Source organism: Hyla sarda, chromosome 3 (genome assembly GCF_029499605.1).
Source record: "Hyla sarda isolate aHylSar1 chromosome 3, aHylSar1.hap1, whole genome shotgun sequence".
In the NCBI taxonomy this organism is placed as follows: domain Eukaryota; kingdom Metazoa; phylum Chordata; class Amphibia; order Anura; family Hylidae; genus Hyla; species Hyla sarda.
Window position 1 is genome coordinate 198,475,081 of NC_079191.1, and position 25,888 is coordinate 198,500,968.

At 39.1% G+C, this 25,888-nt stretch overlaps 1 protein-coding gene and 1 pseudogene across 6 annotated transcripts in view; one reads left to right on the forward strand and one right to left on the reverse strand.

Annotated features, from left to right (window-relative positions):
- The window catches only part of COL19A1 (collagen type XIX alpha 1 chain), a 1,011,804-nt gene that overhangs the window by 74,759 nt on the left and 911,157 nt on the right, over positions 1–25,888 (forward strand). For all 6 annotated transcript variants that reach the window (XM_056565831.1, XM_056565835.1, XM_056565834.1 and 3 more), the window contains exons 3-4: positions 1,984–2,052; positions 5,229–5,328. In XM_056565831.1, the coding sequence (XP_056421806.1) occupies positions 1,984–2,052; positions 5,229–5,328 (169 nt within the window). The remainder of the gene's footprint in view (positions 1–1,983; positions 2,053–5,228; positions 5,329–25,888) is intronic.
- On the reverse strand, positions 13,065–14,129 carry LOC130362006 (uroplakin-1b-like; annotated as a pseudogene).

Below are 25,888 nucleotides of genomic sequence, written 5' to 3' on the forward strand. Positions count from 1 at the left end.
ACATAAAATTACAATTAATAAGAAAAAAAATGGCCATTGCTACACCTGCCACCTCCCATGAGTTACCAGAATCACAATTTAGCTATAAAACTAACAAAGGGCACCGTGCAATAATCTAACATTATTACTATTTATCTTGCACACATATCAACAGATAGAGGCACCACACTACTCAATGTTGGAGTTGATCCTTGGTCATTTGGTTCCTGACTGAGGCACTTTGATAATTCAGTGAACAAAGCACTCAACAGGGGTGGAACTACAGGCACCAACCCTCCCCTTTTGAGTTTGGTGGGTTACGGCACTAGTAGACTTCAGCTTTTATTCATGTCAGTTATTGGCATAAACTATAGTAAGTCTGCAGGGCTGTGGATGCCACATGCCCTTTTATACTAAGCCCACCTCTTTTCCATAGTTCTGAGGGCAGCTTAAGTCCATCCAAAAGTTGACTTTATTTTTTGCACAAATTAGCTGCTTTTTACTGGTCATGAAGAGTACTGTAGACACCAAATGATAAAGTTTAGCATCCCCTAGGCCTAACTTCTTTATTTTTACATAGTACTGCACAAAAAATATTTTTGATACATCTATCTCTACTATGTGTTATCCTGAATTGTTTTTGTATTTTGGCCCATTCGTCTCAGTACATATTTTATGTACTCTTTGCTATTGGCTAAGCGCGTTAATTGATAAATGTAAGGAGAGCACTGATGGGTGACAGTGGTTTCTCTTTAATTCAATTTAAAGCCAGTCTACTTGTTATTGTGGAATAATGGGAGTTGGTGTGGCTTCAGTTTTTTGGATGTTTTTCAGGGATGTTTTATAACTTCCTAGACAATTTACTTCTCTGTCATTGGAATAATTTTGGCAAACCCACCATCTCTGGTAAAATGTATCAGTGTTCCAAGTCTTCTTTTGGAGATAATGATAGTAGTTTTATACTGTGGTTTTTTTAGTATCTTAGAGCCTTAGATGGGGCTATTCAACACTCTACAGACTGGTCATATCTTTGGTACATGATCCAATCTTCCATTTCCATGTATATATGTTTGGAGTTTATATATTAAGCTAATATTTTAGGAAAAATCAATTTAGAACGATCATTTGACATGCAATTGATACGTGAGCAGATTGCTGTGGAGAAGTCTCTGCTCTCATACTACCTCTATTTCCAAATGATAGACTGCTACTCAACATCAAACACAACATTTCTATGTATTCCATTGATAGAATAAATATTTTCTTGGGAAGTTGTTGTATAAAAAGATTTTTAGTAACAGAAATACTTAAAGGAAAACTGTCAGCAAGTTCACCCACACTAAACCCAATACACTGGGTTATAGTGTGGGTGAACAGGAGTCCATACAGGGGTCACTTACAATTTTTTGTTGAGTTGCCGCCGAGCTTTTGACCTGTAACGTCCCGTAATTCACCCCTTTAATTGCGCTCTGCAGGCGTGTCCCCCGCTGGCAGTCATACTTTGGGTCCCGGAGGAAGGTGCCTATGCCCGCCCCCCTTATTGGCATATGCATTTTCTTCAACTCCACATCCTAGTGACGTGGAGTCACATGTCCCCTGAGTGCTGTAGGACGTGGAGTTGAAGAAAATGCATATGTGAATAAGGGTGGCGGGCTTATGTACCTTCCTCTGGGACCCAAAGTATTACTGCTGGCGGGGGACACGCCTGCAGAGCGCAACCAAGGAGGTGAATTACGGGACTTTACAGGACGAAAACTCGGTGGCAACCCAGCAAGAAAATCCTTCAAATCCTACCAAAAAGCAATTTCATAAAATTACTGGGAGCTCTCCTTTTTTGATTTTTAGTTTTTCAGTCATTGACAAGTCAATTTTGGTAAGAATTGGCATGATATAATCCATTTAATATTGCACTTAAGTCTAAACATTGAATGCCTTTATACACTGCTTATGTTGACAATGCTTACCTCAAAGCAGAGTAATATATTCATTATTGTTGTTTTACAGTGTGCCCAATCCTAAGAATTCATGGATCTGACAATAGCCAGGGTTATACAGCCAACCTGGATATATCAGGTATGTAATATTTTATGCCTTATTGGTATGGATACCTTTGATATGAATAAAAAAAAAAAATATATATATATATATATATATATATATATATATATATATATATTAAGATACGTAAAAGGAATAAGTTCTGTTTCTAAAAAACCCTGGTATGCAGTTTGCATCCTGATTCTAGCTACAGACATTTCCTAGTGGGTGTGTCCTTCCCTGTTATGCATTTAAAATGGTCTTGACAACTATGATGCTTCTGCGTTCACTAGCACAGCTTCATTTCTGGAGTGATCTTGCTTTCTACAGCCCATTGGAGTTGTAGATCTTCTAAGGTGCAATCGGTTTGGCACTGGCTAGACTGGTGCACAAACTCATTTACCCTTAGCTCCTAAAATAAATGATGGTATTTCCCAGAAACATAGTAGAAACAAAGGAAAAAAAGAACAAATGCAGCCAAGAGTTAATAATAGGAATAGAATAACAGGAACCAGAAGACAATCCAATGGATCAGACAGGAGCAAAATTTAAGAACAAGACTCATTTTAAGGTCGATTAATAGAATAAGAAGTGAGGTACAGAGTCAATAATCAGCAACAGTAATTTAGGCAAAGGGATCCAAATCAGGAAAGTCCAAGTCCCTTTAAATAGGCCACCTGGGTGATTTCAGAAGGAACTGTCATTTATTATGGTGAACAGACACTTCATGGAGCTAGATGGCTACAGTCACATCAAAACTGAGCCATGGCTTGCAGGAGAACAGAAAATAAGTAGAGTATTGCAGGATGTTCATTGGCCCAGAAACCTATATGGACAAAAGCCAGAAGCACAGCCAGCAGCAAGAACATAGCACATAAGTGAGGATAGGTGATTAACAGGATATTCTCTGCTTTGTTTTGGTGTAATTTCCCTTCTTTCCTGCAGACTCTGCTGAGTGCATATTTCTTCCCTCTGACACTTCTTGTGTGATCTACCTTTCTTGAAAATGTGGATTATTTCCCTCTCTCTAAATTGTGATCTGCCATTTACAGTGTCCTTCCCCTCCCTGGGGAGACAGTCCAGCCAGCAGCATTGTACTGTCAGATATATGCCAGAAGCAGCAGCATAGCCACCTACAGGTGTAGAAAGCTTCAAATAAACATTTTTACAACTTGCCATGCTATTCCCTATGCTATTTGAATAGCACATATTAATGATATGAATGGCATGCTATATACTCTGCATAAGATGGAGCGAACAACATCAGTTTATGAGTTACCTAGAGTCTACAACAGAAACATATTTAAATACTGTAGTTGCTTACTTTTTCATTTAGAAGGTAAATAAACAAATTAAAATTTTTATTAAAATTTTATTTTTAACTTACTTACTAAAACCAGTACGGTAAAAATTGTTAAACCAGTTTCTCCCCAAAAAACTCCAGCTTACACCTTAAGATGTTATTTTCCTACTTTACCTTTCCATTACTTCATTTTTTTCATATATATACTTTGTTGAAACTTCAAAACACTGAGAAATTCCCTAGGTCTGTTTGTGTACAAATACTGAAAATATAGTTTGGAGCTACTGATTTTATGTTTACACAATGGGAGAGATGTATCAAGCATTTTAAACAAGTTTTCTTGTTTTAAAAAGGCTCAAATTTGACGCAATGATGAGTTTTGCTACTTTTTTTTTGCATCTTTTCGTCCTGAAGTGATTTCTGAACGATTTTGACCCTTTGTGAATTGATCATGTGCGACTTTTCTAACAAATGTCACAAATTTTTTCGTAGAGGGCTCCAAATATTGCAAATCAATACCAGCAATTTGCTTTCTTAGAAAACTAGCGTACTACAACAAAAACCCACACATGTATTATCACACTTGGTGCAACCTTTGATAATTGAACCACACTTACACTTAACTTGAACCTGCTGAATTAGTTTTAAAAACATGTGTAGCCAAACACACATTGATAAATCCCCCCCCCCCCAATGTATTTTTCACATGTATTCCTCATTTAAGTAACTGTGAAAATTATATGTAACAGGGGTGTATCATTTTCATTAGAATTGTGCATAGTTTAAACTGTAAACTGCTCAACATTTTTTTTTTATAATTTTAAATTCACATGTATAAGAAACATGTCATTTATACTATGTGGAAAATACATAAAGTTTACTAATTTGTGGTAAAAACCGTATGCAAAATAAACTGTCTGGAGGAAACATATGACACACACACCCTGTTAATAGTATTATTATTATTTGTTTTGTTTTGTTATTTTGCTGTTTGGGCCCTTTGAGACCTTAGCTTAGAATCCTAGCACCTTGAAGGGCTTGTTTTGGTTTTAAAAATATATGTCTTTTCATCAGCATAGAAATCAATAGTAGAACCGGCCTTTTCTTTCATTGATCGTTCATGTCCTCATAGTAGCACACACCATACTTTTCACATTGGTTTTGCTTGGTACTTCATTTTCAAATAAACTACATAGAGATAGAATTCAATTCTAACATACTGTCTGACTGTAGCCACTATTGGGGGAATATGCCATTATGTTTTATTACAAAATTCAATTTATAAGCAGTAATAGGCAAGGTAATACACTCTTAAATCCCAGTGGTTAGAGGTAGGTAGCACATTTTAACTCTGATTATACAGGAAATCTTGAAACTTTTATCATTAAGTTATAACTCTGAGAACTTAAAAAGATTCTAAAAATCATAAAAATAAAAAAAAAACAGCACAGTATTTTGGACCTACACAGATTTTAAAAAAATGGTTCAAAGAAATTAAAATAAACTACCTGCAATCCAGTCAATACACTGTAAATATATTTGTAATCCTTTGTATTTATTTATCTCTAGCTAAGAACTATCCAATAAATAATAATTTGTGCTGCTTGTATCTTTTACTGAATCAGTTGCAGACTTTTTTTTTTTTATATTGTATAAAGTATGTATGAAAGACTTTTTGAGCCTGACTAGTGTACAGAGCTTGCAGGATTTCTTTATTCAGGGTCATGAATATTTTTGTTTCATAGATGGTGTGCAGAAAGAAGGTCTTTTGTCAGTACTGACTTTGACAAAATACAGATAATTCTTTTATTTTTTTTTCCAAATAATTGGAAATATTTTGGGCCATATCATTAAGTACTTTTATGCCCAGTGCTTTATATTCGTAATGACATAATTGCTGTTTCTACAGGATATGACCTCGCTGAGCAGTTTTCTCTAAGAAAGACATCCTGTGGAGGTGAAAAGACATGTTTTAAGCTAGGAAGCACTCCTCTGATCAAAGACACACTGTAAGTTATGAATATTTATTTCTAATAAGCTTATTGAAATTGAAATGACGTGTCCTTAATATTTGTAGTATACTTTCAAATGTCAGAATGTCATGGAAATGCCTTCATTTTAAAACATAAAGCCATATATTGTGCTGTTTGTGGATTACTATACATAGCATCAACGGCTCAGACAATTACATACTGTATAAAATAATCAATCATAAGACAAGGGAACAGTTATGTTATATGATACAGAATGCGGGTTTATAAAGCTTAACTGTATCGACCCCAGCATACCAGAAGAGGTTCAGCAAAAACATACTAAATTATTACATTGCTTATAAAATGTGTAGATTTCAATTTTTTTTGTACTATATGCTACGTTATGCCTTGTATATGAATCATTCAATTGAATACTGCATGGCACTGAAAAATATTAGCAATTAATAGATTGCTATAAAAAAAATCCTCTATGGAGACTTAAAAAAATAAAAAATAAAACTATTAAAACATGTTTGAAAACGGGAATAGGCCCCTCCCTCAATAACAGTACTATCAACCCCTTTTGCCATTTTATTTAATAAATAAATAAACATATTTTGTATCACCATGTGTATCTGACCTATTAAAATATAATGTTAATGATCCCCTAAGATGAACGGCTTAAACGTAAAAAAAAAAAAAAAAAAAATTAGCAAAATTTTGATTTTCCTATCAAATTCCCTCCACAAATAGTATTTGTTTGGTTGCGCTGTACATTTTATACTAAAGAAAAAGGAGTTATTGCAAAGTACAATTGGTAATGCAAAACATAAGCTTTCAAATAGCTTTCCAATTTTGACTGATTAATTGATCAGGTAAAAAAAAATAGTCAATAGAAGCCCAATTGACCGTAACTTACATTGGGGAATCTTGAGATGGTTCAAAGCTGACAGTAATGAATAGGTCACACAAGTCACACTGACCAAGTTGAATTGTGGTTATTATTTTGGATGCATTATTTGACCCCTAGCGGTTTCTAACAGATTTGAATTAGTTGTGTGTTGTCACAAGCTTTGTCTATGGAATCAAATTATTCCTTTTTTGGACTGGACACTTATAGCAAAGGAAATTGATGCAAATCTCCATATGTGTTGCAAAGATTTAGCTTAATTTACATCGTATGGCATTAAGCATCTAATATAAAGGCTAGAAAACCTATATTAAATACCATCTAAATAATCTTTTAGCAAGTCAATATCCTGTAAATTGTATACATCTTTATTTTCTCTTCTGTAGATACTGGGCTTTGGAATTGAACACTTACTGCCAGGTTCAGTCACAGATTACAGCTGATCAATAGGGGTCCTGGCAGTAGAACACCTCAATGTCAGCTTACCATTAGAGAGGTGGAGGGGGGGGGGGGGGTCCCTTATAACAAAAGAGATTGTTCAAAAAAGTATTGCGCCACATATTTGAGCAAACATTTTATATATTCATACAGAATCTTGGTGCCTTTTTAATAATATCATTTTTCATACTATAATAATTGAGTCTTTTATTGATATTTGACTTCTGCCTTAAGGCATATTTTTAGTGCTGTTCAATGAATCATAGCATCTACATCCTGCTGTTAATGTCCTTTGTTACAGTGTTTGTATGTGTATTCTCTTTATTAATAAATCCCATTTACATGATGTGGAGCTTCCTATTATATAAGCAATACTCATTGTAGATTTATTCACAGGAGCCTTGATAGTACCCCTCGAAACACTGGAAGAAAATGTTTTCATTGCAAACTCTTTTAGTTTAGAAAACTATTTTGCTGTGCTGCCCATTATTTTTTAACTGTGTTTTTTTCTGAGGATCATAATTAGAGTAGTCAGTTATCTTAGTCTCCTGGATGATTCACACTTACAACAAAGAAAGTGAAGATTGGTGTTATATTATGAAATAAATTAATTCATATACTTATACTTTTAATACATTTTTTCTGTAAACAATTCAATTACAAAACAGTTTAAGAAGATATAAATTTTCTTCCTCCCTCTGTTTATACCCAAACCTTCCGAAATCTCCCCATCAATCCATAACCCCCATTCCCTCCAGAACATATATGCTTAGTTGAGTCCTTACTAGAATATTTTAGTTCCTTTTACTAAATGTGTTCCTAAATGTGTTAAAACTTGACCCTTATTCATGAAGTGTAACTCCCTGAAGAAGCTTGATGCGAGGCGACATAGGGGTGGCTTCCTGTGTCTGGGTGAGGTGCTATGCTTTTTGCGTTTGAGGTGCTATTTTTGAGACTGGTTTATGTTGGTTGGTTCTCATGCGGCGACCTCTTGGGTTTCACTGGCAATCTTTTTGTCCATTTTTTTCCTCTTGTATGGTCCCTTTCAAGCTCTATATGACACATCATACAGAACAATGCTGATATCCCTTTTGTCTGCAACAATTTTTGCACCAATTTGTGTGTCGGGAGCACCAATTTGTGTGTCATGGGCTCATTCATATACATATAGCACAAGATTTTACTCAACATTTTATTTTAATTTTTTTTTTCTCCCTAGACTTCATGGCTGATTTAAGTGTACAAATAAGTGTCCCCTATCTAGGAATTTTTTTTATATATATATATATATATATATATATATATATATATATATATCAACTGGCTCCAGAAAATTAAACAGATTTGTAAATTACTTCTATTATAAAATCTTAATCCTTTCAGTACTTATGAGCTTCTGAAGTTTAGGTTGTTCTTTTCTGTCTAAGTAATCTCTAATGACCCGTTTCTCGGGAACCGCCCAGTTTAGAAGAGGTTTGCTATGGGAATTTGCTTCTAAACTGGGCGTTTCCCGAGACACGTGTCATCAGAGATTACTTAGACAGAAAAGAACAACCTTAACTTCAGAAGCTCCTAAGTACTGAAAGGATTAAGATTTTTTAATAGAAGTAATTTACAAATCTGTTTAACTTTCTGGAACCAGTTGATATATAAAAAAAGTTTTTTCCTGGAATACCCCTTTAAGGCCCAAATGGGCTGAGTCCTTAAAAGGGTACTCCGGTGCTTAGACATCTTATCCCCTATCAAAAGGATAGGGGATAAGATGCCTGATCGAGGGAGTCCCGCCGCTGGGGACCCCCGTGATCTTGCACGCGGCACCCCGTTCGCTCCGGGACTGATATCACGCCCCCTCCCGTAGGCTTGCATTGAGGGGCAGATCGTGACATCACACAGGGGCGGGGGCGTGATGTCACACGCCGCCCGCCCGGGGACTTATTACAAACGGGGTGCCGCGTGCAAGATCACAGGGGTCCTTAGAGGCGGGACTCCCTCGATCAGGCATCTTATCCCCTATCCTTTGGATAGGGGATAAGATGTCTAAGCACCGGAGTACCCCTTTAAGGGGTTAAAGCTAAAATAGGGTATTTGCTCTATAGTGATGTCATATGTCTCACAATATCATATTTGGAATTACTATACATTGGAGTGGCAGAGGATACATTTTTTTTGTGGTAAATATTATGAATTGAATAGCCATAATACAAAGCACGTACAAATTGGGACATGAGTATTTTACATATGTACTGTAAGCCTAAGGGAAATGCTAGGCTTTATCACACAGGCTACCCTAGAGAAAGTATTCACAGCACATAGTATATGCAGGCAGTGCAATCAGGGGGGTGTTATAACACTGCAGTGGATCACTGTATGGACTTATCTACTTTATCACTGCACTCTTGTTTCTAAGAGAAGATATACCATCTCCTTAAACGGGCACTGTCAGATATGAAAACTTTTGATATGTTGTAAAGCATACAAAACCAATAGGTTTTGCAATTGCTTTCATTAAAAAAAAGTCAGTATTTGATACTGAAAAGGCCAGTCAAAAAACTGCCTCCTTGCCTCCTGTCTCCTGTCTCCTGTCTCACACAGTCTCCTGTGTGAGGAGAAGGGGGGAGGGGCGGGATTACACTGCTGCCTGTGAGCAGATGATGAAAGAAGCTGGTGACTGAAAATGAGGACTGAATGGAGGATTTTTTGTTTAAAAAGTAAGTGTCCCTGCATGTATATGTGTGTGTGTGTGTGTGTATATATGTATGTATGTGTGTAAATCTGTGTTGTCTAGTTAATGTGCATGCGTATGAATAAATGAAGTCAATTAATGAATGTGTGTGTGTATCTAATACAGGGTACTATAATCATATGCATCCAGTTGTTGCAAAACTACAACTCCCAGCATGCCTGCACAGCCAAATGATGTGTGGGCAGGCTGGGAGTTGTAGTTTTGCAACAGTAGGAGGAACACAGCCTGCAGCAACACTGCTGGGAGCTGTAGTTTTGCAAAAAGTGTGTGTGTGTGTATAGCATAAAACCGGAAAGGAAAGGGTTACAGATGCTCACTCCCCAAACCAGTGACTGAGGAGAGTGAGGGAGTGGTTATCACCTGAGGAGAAGAAAGGGACATGCCCCCCCTGCTTCTGGTCGACAACATTAAGGTAATTCAGAAATAAAGCTAATTCTGAGAGAAATATAGGTCGTAGACACATAAAAATGATATGTACAGGATCAGGATGAGATACTGAGCAACATATAACAGTTTTGCCTTTTTTTGGGTAAGGCTTTTTGCACACTATGAAGTTCACCCGTTATTAAACATTTGTTTTTTGTGTAAAAAACGGACATTTAATAACGGATGAAATAACGAGTGCTAATGACTGAATAAATATTCATCCGTTAAGACCCCCTTATGCCTCACGTATGGCCGAACACCTCTGCCTACAGACTCCCACAGCCGGGACTAATACTACTCCCATCATGGAACAGACTTGTTTCCATGATGGGAGTAGTAATTCCCTGGCTGCAGGAGTCTGAAGACAGCTGGGGAGGCTACATAGTGTTTGTACTACTACCCCGATCTTGGAACAGAGTATGTTCCATGATGGGGGTTGTAGTACAGGGGCTGAGGGATTGTTCGCACCGGGTTTCACTTCTGAGACCCGATGCGATCTGAAGTTATTAAGCGGGGGAGCAGGCTGCAAGCTCCGCAACCCTGCAATGTATCGTGTGTTTTAACTTTCATTTTTGAATCCCCCGCGGGGAGCCCCGAATGGCCGGTACCGAGGAGCCAATCAGGGCTCTCAGAGGGAGATTTAAAAATGAACATTGTGACTAGAAGGGCCATATGTATATTAAAAGCGCTATGGGGGCATGATATATAGCTCTGTGGGGCAGACATATAGCCTATATATCTTGCCCCCCAGCAGCGCATTAGATATGACCCCCGCCGGCGCATTAATAAACAAATATCCCCCGCCGGCACATTAAATATATACCCCCGCAGCGCATGTAAAATGTAGCCTTGCAGTGCTTCTATATACCTATGCCCCTGCAGTGCTTCTATATACCTATTCTGCTGCAGCGCTATATGTGAAAAGCATTCTAGCAGCAGCATCGGCCGCCCGATGCTGCTGATAGAAATACTTCTCATACGTAGCGCTGCAGCGGCATATGTATATAGAAGCGCTGTGGGGGGGGGGGCAGATAACACTATATGTCTGCCCCCCCAGTGTTTCTATATACATATATCCCTGTAGCGCTATTAATAAAAAGTATTTCTACATAGTGCCGGCAGCCGTCTCCTGGCACTATGCGCTCTTTGTAGAAATACTTTTCATACATAGCGCTGCAGGATTATATATGTATATAGAAGCGCTGTGGGGGGCAGATAACGCTATATGTGTCCCCCCCCCCCAGCGCTTCTATATACATATATATCCCTGCAGCGCTATTCATGAAAAGTATTTCTATTAGCAGCGCATAGTGCCGGCAGCCGTCTCCTGGCACTATGCGCTCCTTATAGAAATACTTTTCATTTATAGCGCAGCAGAGGTATATGCATATAGAAGCGCTGTGGGGGTGGGGCAGATAACGATATATGTTTGCCTCCCAGCGCTTCTATATACATATATAGAATGACCCAAATCATCACCAACCATATTCTGACATGGAAAACCCTCATACCAAAGGAAGAATATGGTATGTGCCAAAGCTACTAAAGGACATGTGCCAAAGTAAAAAAACAAAAAAAAAAAAAAAAAAAACGGTAAAAAGAAACTGACAACGGGTAAAAATGATAAATAAATAAATGATAAATAGTGTCCAAAATAGAACTTATTTTTTTTTAGATTAATAAACATATATTGTGTAAAGTAGGAGCAACAATAAAGCTATAAATATTTGATTGTTTCAATGCTCAGACCCAATGTACTGTATGTGAATGCAGTAATCCACAAAGAACAGAATACAGAAACATTGATGTGCTTTCTATAAATACTTTACTAGACTGCATTGATATTTGCCCACTGTGCCATAAGTATCAGCCTTTTGTGTGAGTCTGAATCACAGAAATTAGCACTAAATTAAACTAAACTGACTATAATATTGCACATATGAACAGTCTTTCTTTGTTCGTCTTAAGAATGAGTATTTTAAAAAACTTTTTCACATGGTCCATTATGAATCTTCAAACAGATTGTTTGTGTAATATATTTTCTTTAGAAAACCAACAGTTCGATATTTCAGGGCAGTTTTCTCTCTACTGGGAGTAATAATAGCAATGGTTTGTAGAAAAATATAGATATACCTGTATCTATTCTGCTACAAAGCACACATGTAATGTAATGAGCAAATAAAGGTGCTGACAAGTTAAATATCTATACTCCAGTGTATTTATCTAAGACATATAATGAAATATTTCCTCTGTATCACCATATTCAATCTGTGTCAAAGACATAGTAATATTTAGCAAGTCCTTATTTGAACTCTGATAGGAAACATAAGAGGAGATATCATACCTGAGGCTCTGTTTACATAAGCTTTCAGAAAAAGTCACATAAAATGAAGATCCATATCACATTGAGATTCCAGACTAATAGGTTTTGTTGTACATTTTTTATTATCAACCTCCAAATGCCAGGTCATTCAGTGCCATGTTACTATATGTTCGATTTTGATTTGTATAATTATTAAAATTTGAATGTTTACTTTGTATTAGTGTTGCTCGCGAATATTCGCAATTCGAATTTTATTTGCGAATATCGCATATTCGGGAATTCGCAAATATTTGCGAATATAGCACTATATATTCACAATTACGAATATTGTTTTTTTTTTTTTTCACAGTACACATAACAGTGATCACCCCTCTCTGCTTCCAGCTTGTGTGGTGTAAAGAAGGCTCTAATACTACTGTGTGAGACTGGCGTGCACATTTTTGCATATGCGAAAACTAGCATATGCAAATTTTCGCAGATGCAAATTTTCACTTATGCTAATTTTTGTATAGGCTAATTTTCGCATATGCTAATTTTCACATATGCTTATTTTCGCATATGCTAATTTTTGTATATGCGAATTTTCGCACATGTGAAAATAAAACGCGAATATTACGAATATGCAAATCTAGCGAATATATGATGAAAATTTGTCCATATATTTGCGAAATATCACGAATTCGAATATAGCCATGCCGCTCAACACTACTTTGTATAACTACTTATAAATTTTTTGACATTTGGCTGCTTACATGTGGTCTAATATACAGGAGAACAATAGTAATACAAGCACAATGACTTGCAGACCTCCATATTGAAGAATTTTAGCCGGCAGCATTATTTGTCTGTACCCCCGTTCGGGAAGAGGGATCTTCATGTTCTGTCTTCCATATTGGCCTCACGGTCTTTAGTCATTCGCTATATAAGATTTTTCAATGCTCAATCCGGACCCAGTAGAACATGGTAACAAGGAGCACCCAGAATGTCCAGCACAAAATTGAAAATCCAAATCATGCTTCACCCCAAGCAGGACGATTCAGGTGTCCAGCTATTTCATTGTAGCAGCCATTAAGATTCAGATATCCAGAAACTCCCAGTCTGCATTGTGCCAGGTCCAGAGGTTGTCCATTAATATTCATCACACAACACTGCTGAGGCCAAGGGAAAGCTGAATCACTGTTGGAAAGTCGGAATGCAGAAGTGTAGTCCTGCCAGTCTTGAGGACCGTTGACTCCGCAACATTGTTTCTGCAACACAAGGTAGTTCCAGGTGGTTGTGACCCCATTCATTTTGAATTGTTCGTCGCTGTTGGAGGGATTCTGATTTTGGCAGTATTTCAACATTTGTTTTACGAAAAAGTTAGGAATAAAGAATTCTCTTTGTATCGCTGCGACAATAGCAGATGTGGCTTAGAAGCAATAAAAAATTAACATCAGGATTAAATATGCCATTAGCATCCTCCAATTACATTTCATGACGCCAATAATACCCAGAATAGCGAGCAAGAAGAAACAGAAACCGGTGAATATGCCAATTAGAGATGAGCGAACTTACAGTAAATTTGATTCATTACGAACTTCTCGGCTCGGCAGTTGATGACTTATCCTGCGTAAATTTGTTCAGTCTTCAGGTGCTCCGGTGGGCTGGAAAAGGCGGATACAGTCCTAGGAAAGCGTCTCCTAGGACTGTATCCACCTTTTCCAGCCCACCGGAGCACCTGAAAGCTGAACTAATTTATGCAGGATAAGTCATCAACTGCCGAGCCGAGAAGTTTGTGACGAATCGAATTTACTGTAAGTTCGCTCATCTCTAATGCCAATCCACGCAACTGCATAGATGTCATTGTTGTAGGTTGCATCTAGAAGAGGGTAGAGATGGTTCTGATCTGACACAAAGTAGATTCATTCTGCAGTTAGGGAAAGACCGGCCAGACCAATGACCATGTTGCTCATTATTAAGATCACTAGAAAACAGCGAATTCCTGAATTTCCCAGCATTGTTTCGAGTGGACAGTTCAGCCCCTGTGTACCACGCACCTGACCTGCATTATTTTATCCGAAAAACTATAGCAATATGTGCTTGAGATATTAATCCAATAGTCATGCAAAAGATCTTTTGTTCAGAATAGACCTTTCATCTAGGTACAATATTGGCTTGAAAGAACGTTTACAGAATGTTCCATAAATATTATTTGTCCATGTAACGGGCAACAGGCAGCCTGGTTGTGATGCCTGTCTGAAAGTATAGTACACTTGCAGGAGTAGATCGCTGGCATTACAATCTGTTAGCTAGTGTCATTGAAAATATATGACCAGTCAAAATTGTATGGAGCAGTGATATAAAACTTTTATGAGTACCTATTTGTTTCTTTCCTCTCATATGGAACCATGATATGGGCATGTATACAAGCTAAACTAACTCCAAGTCAATTTATTACCTGGTTATATGAGATAACAGCTAATACTTATTTTCTACAGGGTAAACCAGTTTACCCTCATTGGATTCACGTGACAACACTTTTCTAGGGGATAGATGTTTTTTCATATAACAATTCTCCTTTTTTTCACATTGCATCACTAATGTATCCCATTAGAAATTCTAAGCTCTTACTTGTAAAAGCCTAAGGGTACATTCAGACAAGCGGATATACAGGGTATTTAAGCTGCAGATCCACCGCCGAAGGAATGCTACAGGCTGCCTTTAGATATGCCTGCTCAGATCGGCCATATACGCTGCTACGAGCAGATACACTGTGATGTGCGAATCGCCGTGCGCATGTGCGGTTTACTCACATATCGCGGCTGCTCTTGGCCTAGCTCGGGGAGCAGGGGGAGTGGCCGTGATGTGTGTGTGTACACCGCGCATGCGTGGCGACTCACTTATCACAGCAGTGTGTCTGCTCGTAGCGGCGGATTGCTTGCAGGGGTCCATCGACGGGGAATCCGCAGCGTAAAGTACACTCAACTGAACGTACCCTAAGATACCACATTTTGGTATGCATCTTCAATATTGTCATGGGACTCAAGTGTTCCACTCACCTTTGTTAGCTGCTAATACAGCTTCATAACTTCGGTCAGCGAATCATTTTCTTTGGTTTAATAAGTTTATCCTTTGATTGTTGAGGATTGTTTATATTGGTTCTATTTATATGAGAACATTTCTTTATAAGTATTAGACTTAGGTTTTTTCAAAGCCAAAGATTGATTCAGTAAGATGTAGTATAAGTCCTTACTTTTGAATACACTTCTGCAATTGGCTCAAAATATAAAATCCTCAGGTTGCTGGTGAAAAATGGAGCTGATGGTGATATCCTCCTCCTCATAGTGATGACACTTGGCTGCAATATGTAATCTGACGCATACAGTGCCAGAGGCAGAAGGGAAGTCATTTCACATGATCTCCCTTTGGATGTCATAAGGCAATGATAAGGTTAAAGATCCTGTCATGAATGGTCAGCTATAAAGCTTATCTGTTGATTATAGGGGCTTGAAATTGTTTGAAATGTTAAAATATGTTGTACATTTTTATACCCTGCATAATAAATGCTTCATCGATGATACATGCCAATGACAGAAAACTACAGTAGCTGTTTATCCTTGCGGTGGTTGACCTATAGCGTGATTATTTCAATTGTGAAGGTTAAAAGTATACAGATCATGCTGCTCTATTTTTATTTCCCATTCTAATCTCTAGGTCTTGTTTCCTGTATATATATATACATACAATGTGGAACTAAGATATTTAATTTCCTTTAATTCATCTGTTGCACAGTGTAGCTTTTGACAGGCTGTGAATAGTAGGATACAGGTTGTATACACCCATGACAGGAAATGCAGAGTATCTGATTAAGCTGACTAAGAAAAGTGTGAACGCTTTGCTTGCATCTCTTGTTACAGTCATTCAGTTAAAGTTCATTTGATAGTAAGCGAGATAATAACACATTTACTGTACTGCAGATCTGTCAGTCTCCCACCAGACATGTCCTGCAGAACATGGTGATGCTGTAAAAATACAAACTATCTTCTTCTTACCATGATGTAAAGTTTTTGTATCTGTTTTAAAGGGTTGTTTATGATATGGTTATATTTGTTTATGAATGTCTATGTTTTTATTTAATAAATACACATTTCATAATATCTTATTTAGGCTGCGTTCACACGGCCATCTTCTCCCGTTCTTCTCCTGTCAAAAATAAAAAAGGACTTTAAAAAAATAGCCAATAACGGATGCAAACAGATGTTATCCGTTTGGATACGTTATTGTTCAGTTAATAAACGAAACAAAAAAATGTTTCTGTTCTGAGCATGCTCAGAAGTAAAAACGGATCAAAAAGTGGATTGAAAAAACGGATGCAAACGGATGACATTAAAGGCTCATCCGTTTTCCATAGACTTCAATGTTAAATTTACTGCATCCGTTTTTCTTCCATATTTTTTAACGGAAGAAAAAATACTGCATGTGCCATTTTTTCTGTCAGAAAAAAAATGGAAATGAGTGCAGATGGGTACAAATGGATGTAAATGGATTGAAAAAAACAATCCCAAATTGAAAATAAAAAAAAAACACATTTTTAATCTGTTGCACCTGTTGACACTCTGTCATGAGATGACTATGCTGTTTGTCCATGTATGGACACCATTAAGTGCTATGTTCATGAAGCCTTTTAAGTGTTTTGATAGCACGTCGTAAAATGTCGAGGAACTGTATCATATGAAAATGGAGTCTATAACTAAACTAAACGTAAGGACGGACCCTCTATATACATTTAATGACCACCTTATTAGAGACATCAGCACTTTAATTAATGAAGCTTCCCTGTATAGAAATTAACAATAGCAGATACGCAATGATAAGTACAAAAAACTCACTCACCTAGATAGGTTGTGCGAATGAAGGTACAACACTCAAACAGCATATAACAATAGAATCCAGCTGCTGTGGCTTTCCACATTGACTTTCAAACATGTAAATATTAGAGAGACAACTGATTAGAGAAAATGTAAGTTTGGCTCGTGCTGCCAGTAGGATCAACATGGACAAGAAGTATGCAATCCAAACTGGATACTTTATTTCATTTACGCAATCCGTTTCAAGGCTGGTTGGGCTCTTTCACCAGGTGTCTGATGCCTGATGAAGGGGCTCAACCTCTCTTGTAACACATTGTTTGTATGAAATAAAGTATAAAGTTTGGATTACACACTCCTTGTCCATGTTAGTATCCCACCGGCAGCGCAACCCAAGCATTTATTTTCTCTCCCAAGTTGTCCATATATATATAAAAATTAGACATGTGATCCTAGAGTGGAAGCATAAAATCGTGTGATCTGTACAACTTCTATTGAGACATGGTCATTGGTGCTAGGCTAGCTGGAGCCAGTATTTCAAAAACTGTCAACTATGTGATATGTTCTTGTGTACAGGTATTGACAGTATAAAGAGAATGGTGAGATCAAGAAAATATTTCTGACGAAAGGGAATCCTGTTAATGTAGACAACTTATCAACAAAATGGGTCAGAGAAGGATGTTTAGCTTCTAACTGATAAACAAACAGAGCATAGTCAGACAAACTGCAGCTAAATACAATAATAGCGCTTCCACTTACATTTTCGAAAACACACTTCATCATACTTTAGCACAGATGAGCAATAGCAACATATGACCAGTTTGAAAGCCATTGCTAACTAAAGAAAACACAAAGGAAAGACTCCAGTGGGCAAAAGTACCAAATTGGATTACAAAAAAGTAGAAAAACATTGCCTGCTCAGATAAGCTATCATTTCCATCTGGACTATTATTCCTGCAGAATGTAGAATCTATACCTGGATGAACTGCTGCGTTACAATCAATCATATTACAAAAAAATATATTTTATACGGTTATACGACTAAAGTATTATTTTATTTTGATTTCCTGTATGTTCTTATTGTTTTTAAATTATATTGAATAGGGTTGCACAGGATGAAAAAAACATGTCTGCTTTCTTTCAAAAACATCCTCACACCTTCCACTGAATGAATGCAGATTTGCTCCTCCGCCCCATTTACTTCTGTTCAGCTGAGCTGCAATGCCAATTTCAACTCATAGACAGATTTTGTGTTAGTCTTAGAACAAAGCAGCCTTGCAATGCAGCTATGGAATTTCCTAACCTTGGTGCTCTTGATCAGTGTAGGTCCTAGGGTTTGACCCCCAAAGATCAGGCACTTAATATCCATACTAGTGTTAGAAAATACTGTATATACTCGAGTATAAGCCAACCCGAATATAAGCCGAGGCCCCTAATTTCACCCCAAAAACCCAGGAAAAGTTATTGACTCTACTATAAGCCTAGGGTGGGAAATACATCATCCCCCCATGTCATCATCCCCCCTGTCATCATCCAGACCCCCGTTATTATCACCCCCGTCATCATCATCCCATCATTATCACCCTGTCATCATCCCCCTCTTCATCACCCCTCCCTTCATCATCACCGACTGTCAATCCCCAGTGGTCTTCAACCTGAGGACCTCCAGATGTTGCAAAACTACAACTCCCAGCATGCCCGGACATCCATCGGCTGTTCGGGCATGCTGGGAGTTTTAGTTTTGCAACATCTGGAGGTCTGCAGGTTGAAGACCACTGCGGCCTTCATCATCATCAAGACCCCCCTTTAGTTTTTTACTCACCTCCCCTCGGTGGGAAGGAAGGATGAGATGGTCCGGGCCATCTATGCTGCAGGGACTGTCTGGTGGTGAGGGTTAGTCGTTCCGGGCTGTCCATTTTCGCCAGGAGGCCCTCTTCTCCGCTCCGGGCCTGGCCCCGGACTAGTGACATTGCCTTGACGACGATGCACAGGGACGTTCATGCGTAGGGACATCTACTCTGCACGGACGTCCCTGTGCGTCGTCGTCAAGGCAACGTCACTAGTCTGGGACCAGTCTGGAGCGGAGAAGAGGGCTTCCCGGTGAAAATGGACAGCCCAGAATGACTAACCCTCACCACCAGACAGTCCCTGCAGCATAGATGGCCTGGACCATCTCACCCTTCCTTCCCACCGAGGGGAGGTGAGTAGAAAACTAAAGGGGGGGGGGGTCTGGATGATGAAGAAGGCCGCAGTGGTCTTCAACCTGCGGACCTCCAGATGTTTCAAAACTACAACTCCCAGCGTGCCTGGACAGCCGATGGCTGTCCGGGCATGCTGGGAGTTGTAGTTTTGCAACATCTGGAGGTCCGCAGGTTGAAGACCACTGAGAAAGGATTGACAGGCAGAGAGTATAGGCCCGAGGGGGGCATTTTCAGCACGAAAAATCGTGCTGAAAAACTTGGCTTATTCTCAAGTATATACGATAAGGTGCCATCTTGGGAAAAGTGATCAAATATTAGATATTCTGCACAATAAAACAAAACCATATAGTACATAGTATAAGTTTCTCCCACAAAAGGAGCCAGGTTCCTTCACCTCGGACTCTGGGCTACGTAGCAGTTGCTATGGCTACAGTTACACCCATGTTAAATGTAAGAGACACAAGGAAGCTCTAATTTATCCATGGGACCTGAAGCAGAGTAGGCAAATCATAACTTACATAAATTATACTGCCTGTTATGATTTTATTTCAAGCAATAAATAAAATTATCTTCAGTTCTGCAACTCATATATTTTGTCTTTCCCCAAATTTTTTACCAGTAATCCTTGTTAGACTGATTTGGCATACACTAGTCATATTTCTACAGTGTTTACTAGCTATTATTTTTACTATTGTGCTTAAATGATTGATTTCTCATATTCTGTTTCAAAGTCAAATATTCTTTGAAAAAAAAAACTGGCATGTGAGTGTGTTTCATTTCACTACTTGGCAAAAGAAATACTCTGGTTTCTTTCCGTTTTTTTTTGTATTGAAATCCAGTGACTAATATTTCAAGTAGAGTTTACAGTTTATGGTTATTTATGTTTCTCCATATTAGGTGCCAGAATATACATATTATGTTCCAGCACTTAAAACATCAGCTTTAGTTTTAATGTAGTTCGAGCGACCACAAACCTTGGGCTTAAATTATCTTTCGGATTCTGCCATGGTTACTTGGCTGAGTGTGCAATGGTCCCATTTCTGCCTTACATACAACTTAGATTCCAAGAAACTGTCAATACTAATACAAACACCAGTCAATACTGGCACAAGGAATTGTACAGAATCTCTGCCAAGCTAACAAATGCGTAATCTGCTGTGTTATTCTACAAAAAATGTCACGAGAATATTAAAATCGAAGGCCTGTCCTATTCCTATATTTGCTTTATGAATATGTTTTGAAATAAATAGAGAGGAATTCATTTACCAGTGATTTGATGATGACCTAAGAACACAAAATCATTGGGGGAGTAAATAAAAGCTGTTATCCTGAGAGAAAAGCATCCACAAAACCTTTGGGTATATAAAGGAAATCTAGAAATATTGTTATGCATCACTCCAGATCCATAAATAAGTTTTTGCAGCATATTTGTCTGTATTCGTCCTTAATTTGTCAGCCGGGCTCATCTTCCTATCCAACTGCTATACTGATCCTTCTAACATGTGCCGGTCACTGTTGGTTGCTCATTCAACATGGAATACAATTTGAGCTTATCACTCATACCCAGAAAACTTTCCACAGTGCTGCACCCGCATGAATCCTTATTGATGCTTTATTATAGAGGAATGTTGTTAAAAGGATTTCTAAGGGGAAACTTCTCCACAATACTGTACCACATTACGGCATATAGAATGCTTATAGCTCCATAGTATGGGTTTTTGTGCATTCATTACGCACAGAACTCCATAACAGATGGCATGCAGAAAAGTTCCAAGTTGCCTACAAATTTAACATTTGTGTCACACATTTATCATATATATATATATATATATATATTTGTGGTCGGTGCTCAATCGTATATAGCGAGCCTACCTGACTAACCTCTTACTAAACTCCTACGTCCTGTAACCTATCTAAGCAGTCTGAGTTATGCCATATACTGCCGCGTAGGAGTACACCTGAAAATAGAGGGCATACCCTGATGTGTAATGATAGTCATGAAGTGAAAATGATATTGAGGGAGGGTTGGGTGGGACGTGACGAACCCGCGGCGTCAAGTGCAGGGACTGCCGCGGGTACTTATAGGGACTCTCCGCCCCTCCCACAAATACAGGCTAATAAATTAGCCTTAACACTTGTGGTCGGTGCTCAATCGTATATAGCGAGCCTACCTGACTAACCTCTTACTAAACTCCTACGTCCTGTAACCTATCTAAGCAGTCTGAGTTATGCCATATACTGCCGCGTAGGAGTACACCTGAAAATAGAGGGCAAAACTCATAATGAGAACAAAGCGCTATTAACACGCGCAATAACCCCGTGACCAATGACTGAAATACATTGTGCAATACTTACTATAGCGCATGTAGTACTGAATTCCCAGCACCCCAATTCCTAGCCACGTATGCTGGCACAAAATGATGTGACGTCGGTGCAGCAGCCACAATGCTAAGGGAATGACTGGATATAATGGACGGATCACTATAAAGAATTTAACAAGAATACGTATATGTTTGACAAACAACTTAGCAGTGGCTGATCCCGTTGGATCCTTGACATGTGGAAGCGAAGCTAGCCACACTCGAGCTGAGCGTCACTCGTGGGACTCGGGAGAATACCGTATGATGATAACCTGACAATAACATTTATCTTCTATACAACATCAATACGTAACTATTTACATCCTTGCAAAGTTATTGTAACTACAGCCATGCATCTGCATGTAATTCCCCTAAACCTTAGGAAACCATGACAACTGAAGGACAACGCAGCCTCTAATGTTGAGCTGTCCTGATGTCGCCATGGGGAACTACCCAAGCGTCAGCTAACCAACCAACTAACTAAGCCAGCTGCCAGAGCTGATGGCTAGAGGGCTTGCGACCCTCCCTCTTGCGCACTCACCAGGGCAGATTTGATGGTATGGAATACAAACGATGACGCCCTGTCAGAGCAAGACCACGTGATATTATGCTGGATACCTGACAGATATACTTTGATAGTATTATGCTGGATGCAAAGAAGAGTGCCAAAACCCGATAAATGCAAATAGGAATAAAATGGCACATGAGACATCCTCTAAGTATCTAATGTAAAATATCGTGAAAGTATTCCAGGCTACCTGTTGGAAGCTCTGAGCAGCAGACGTGAAAAATCCCAACAGAGTACAACCCTATGCCCGTATACACAACTCAGAGTGCCAACAGCGTGTATACACAAAGACTGCGTAACCACCAACCTAAACCTTTGTCAGGTTACCACTGCAACCCCAGCCTGTGGACGTTAACGGCAATGAAACCACTTTTGCAGCAACATGATGATGAGACTCAACCAACATGTGATTACTATCGTCTTCAACCTAAGTCAAGACAAACAAAACCAACCACCCAGAACCAAGCTATGTCCCTAATGCTAAGTAAACATATGCACATGATGACGTCGCCGCCGACCTGAAGGCATGTCAGGTCGCAACTGAACCGCCCTGTAGACGAGACAGGCCGAAACATGAATGAAAGGCTCAACCAAACCTGTAACTAACAGTATGACCATCACCCTAACCAAAACTGGTCGTAACCATGATATACCTATAGACGTGGCAATTAACAATGGAAACATAAAGCTATCCCTGTAGCATAACCCAACGATTGAAAAAACACAATGTATACAAAAACATTATCGCCAACCCAAAGTCTTGTCAGATTGTATCCAGAATGACTTGCAGATGTGACTGGTCTAGCTTAATTAAAGCCTCAACCAGCATATGACTGCTAGTATCGACGTCAACCTGAAACCGAGACAGGTTGTGACCATGATTGACCTATAGACGTGACAATTCGCATTGGAAAATAAAGCTATGTCCCTGTGCATAACCCAACAACTGAATAACACAACGTATGACGACATAGTCGCCAACCTGAAGTCGTGTCAGGTTGTCCCGGACTGATCTGTAGATGTGATTGATCTAGCCGAATTGAAAACCTCAACCAATGTACATGACTATTAGTATCGACATCAACCTAAAGCAGAAACAGGTCGCAACCATGCTTGACCTGTCATCTTAGCAAGTAATAAACGAACCCCAGCTTTATTTACGTAAGCACGACTAAATGTTAATAAAATGGTAACCCACGGAATTATCCGTGCAGATTCGCCCAAAGCCATGAAACCCACGCAGTATCATAGACACGGGTGTATAATCTAAATACCGTAACATAGCACAACAAAATATCATGAAACGTGTACCTGGTGAACCTATGAATCTATGCCAAATAGCACAATCCTGCCCCAAGAATATATGCTTTGCATGACTTCTTGATCCACACGCAGACCATAACAATATAAACATGAGCCCGGCATAATCATCAAGGCCAGATGCACCTCACTAACACCACAACCACATGCTCAAACAAATCACGACCGTATACACAGTCAAAACTATATGGGCGTATGTATAAGCTTTGAGCCCATACACCAAACAGACTATAAACGTGTGGCTAGAAAGAACTGCACAAGCGAGCATATGCACTGAACAAACTATATGAACAAATACATGGAGCAACTTATCCACACAGTCAGGAATAATGAGTATGCCACCGCCTATGTGTCAGTAACAACAATTATGCAACGTACATCCCTGCCGCCGAGGCAGGCATAATGAGTAAACAACACCTATATGTCGTAATGTTGTTGCTCTGAAGACGTGTCAGTAACAACAATTGTGCAATGCAACGCCCTGCAGACGAGGCAGGCATAATTAGTATACACCACCTATGTGTCATGTTATTGTTGCTCTGAAGACGTGTCAGTAACAACAATGCAATGCATCCCCCTGCAGACGTGGCAGGTATAATGGGTATACACCACCTATGTGTCGTGTTATTGTTGCTCTGAAGGCGTGTCAGTAACAACAATTGTGCAATGCAACGCCCTGCAGACGTGGCAGGCATAATTAGTATACACCACCTATGTGTCATGTTATTGTTGCTCTGAAGACGTGTCAGTAACAACAATGCAATGCATCCCCCTGCAGACGTGGCAGGTATAATGGGTATACATCACCTATGTGTCGTGTTATTGTTGCTCTGAAGACGTGTCAGTAACAACAACTATGCAGCGTATCCCACTGCAGAGGTGGCAGGTATAATGGGTATACATCACCTATGTGTTGTGTTATTGTTGTGCTGAAGGCGTGTCATTAACAATAATGCAACGTACCCCCCCCCTGCAGGCGTGGCAGACATGATGGGTATACACTACCTGTGTGTCGGGTTATTGTTGTTCTGAAGACGTGTAACTACTATGCCATGTATCTTCCCGCCTATATACAGATGTGTATAGAACGACTATGTGCGAAACTGTCGTATAACAGCTATGCATGGCTGTACCACTAAACGTGATGAACCTATACTCAGGCCAACTATATGCGCCTAAGCACCACCAAAGCGTACGCTCGTGCGGCCAACCACAACTGATGACAAAGAATATGAATGCATGAAGTAATTATTATGACCACATACCTGCGCACAGGGCCACACCCCATGCGCTGTGCAAGTGTGTGCGCGGCACAAACGCTGCGAGCGTGTGAACCTCACGAACACCACAAACGGATGTACAGCACACGTCACGAGCACATGCACAGCATGATTCCTGTGAGCCCATATATAAAACAACCCTACGAGCATGCACGGTATAATCCTACGAGCGGGTGTGCAGCACAATTCTTACGAGTGCATGTACAGTATGAATCCTACGAGTGCGAGAACCATATAAATCTATGAACATGTGCACAGTATAATTCCTACGAGCGCGTGTACAGCATAAATCCTACAAGCGCATGTGTAGTATGAATCCTACAAGCGTGTAAACAGTATAAAACCTATGAATGCGTGTACTGTATGAATGCTATAAGCGTATGTACCGCATGAAACCTACAAGCGAGTGTACAGTATAAATCCAACTATAGTGTGTACAATAAAAATCCTACAAGCGTGTGTACAATAAAAATCCTACAAGCTTGTCCAAGCTTGTGTACTGTATAAATGCTGCGAGTGAGTGTACAGTATTCAAGTCCAACAAAATCCAACAAGCGTGTGTACGGCATATATATCCAACAAGCGTGTGTACAGCATAAATGCTACCAGTGTGTGTACAGCATAAATCCTACAGGTGTGTGTACAGCATAAATCCTACAAGTGTGTGTACAGTATGGATCCTACAAGCGTATGTATAATATAAATCCTACAGGTGTGTGTACAGCATAAATACCAGCATGAGTACAGCATAAATGCTACAAGCGTATGAACAATATAAATCCTACAAACGTGTATAGTATAAATGCTACAAGCAAGTGTGCAGTATAAACACTACAATCATGTGTACAACATGAATCCTACAAGCGTGTGTACAATAAAATCCGACAAGCGAGTGTACAGTATAACCACTACAAGCATGTGTACAATATAAATCCTACAAGCGAGTACACTGTAAAACCACTACAAGCGTGTGTACAGTATAAATCCAACAAGCAGGTGTGCCGTATAAACGCTACAAGCGAATGTACAGCATGAATCCTACCAGTGTGTGTACAGCATGAATCCTACAAGTGTGTGTACAGTACTACAAGCGAGTGTACAGTATAACCTCTACATGCGAGTGTACAGTACAACCACTACAAGCGAGTGAACAGTATAACCACTACAAACGTGCGTACAGTAT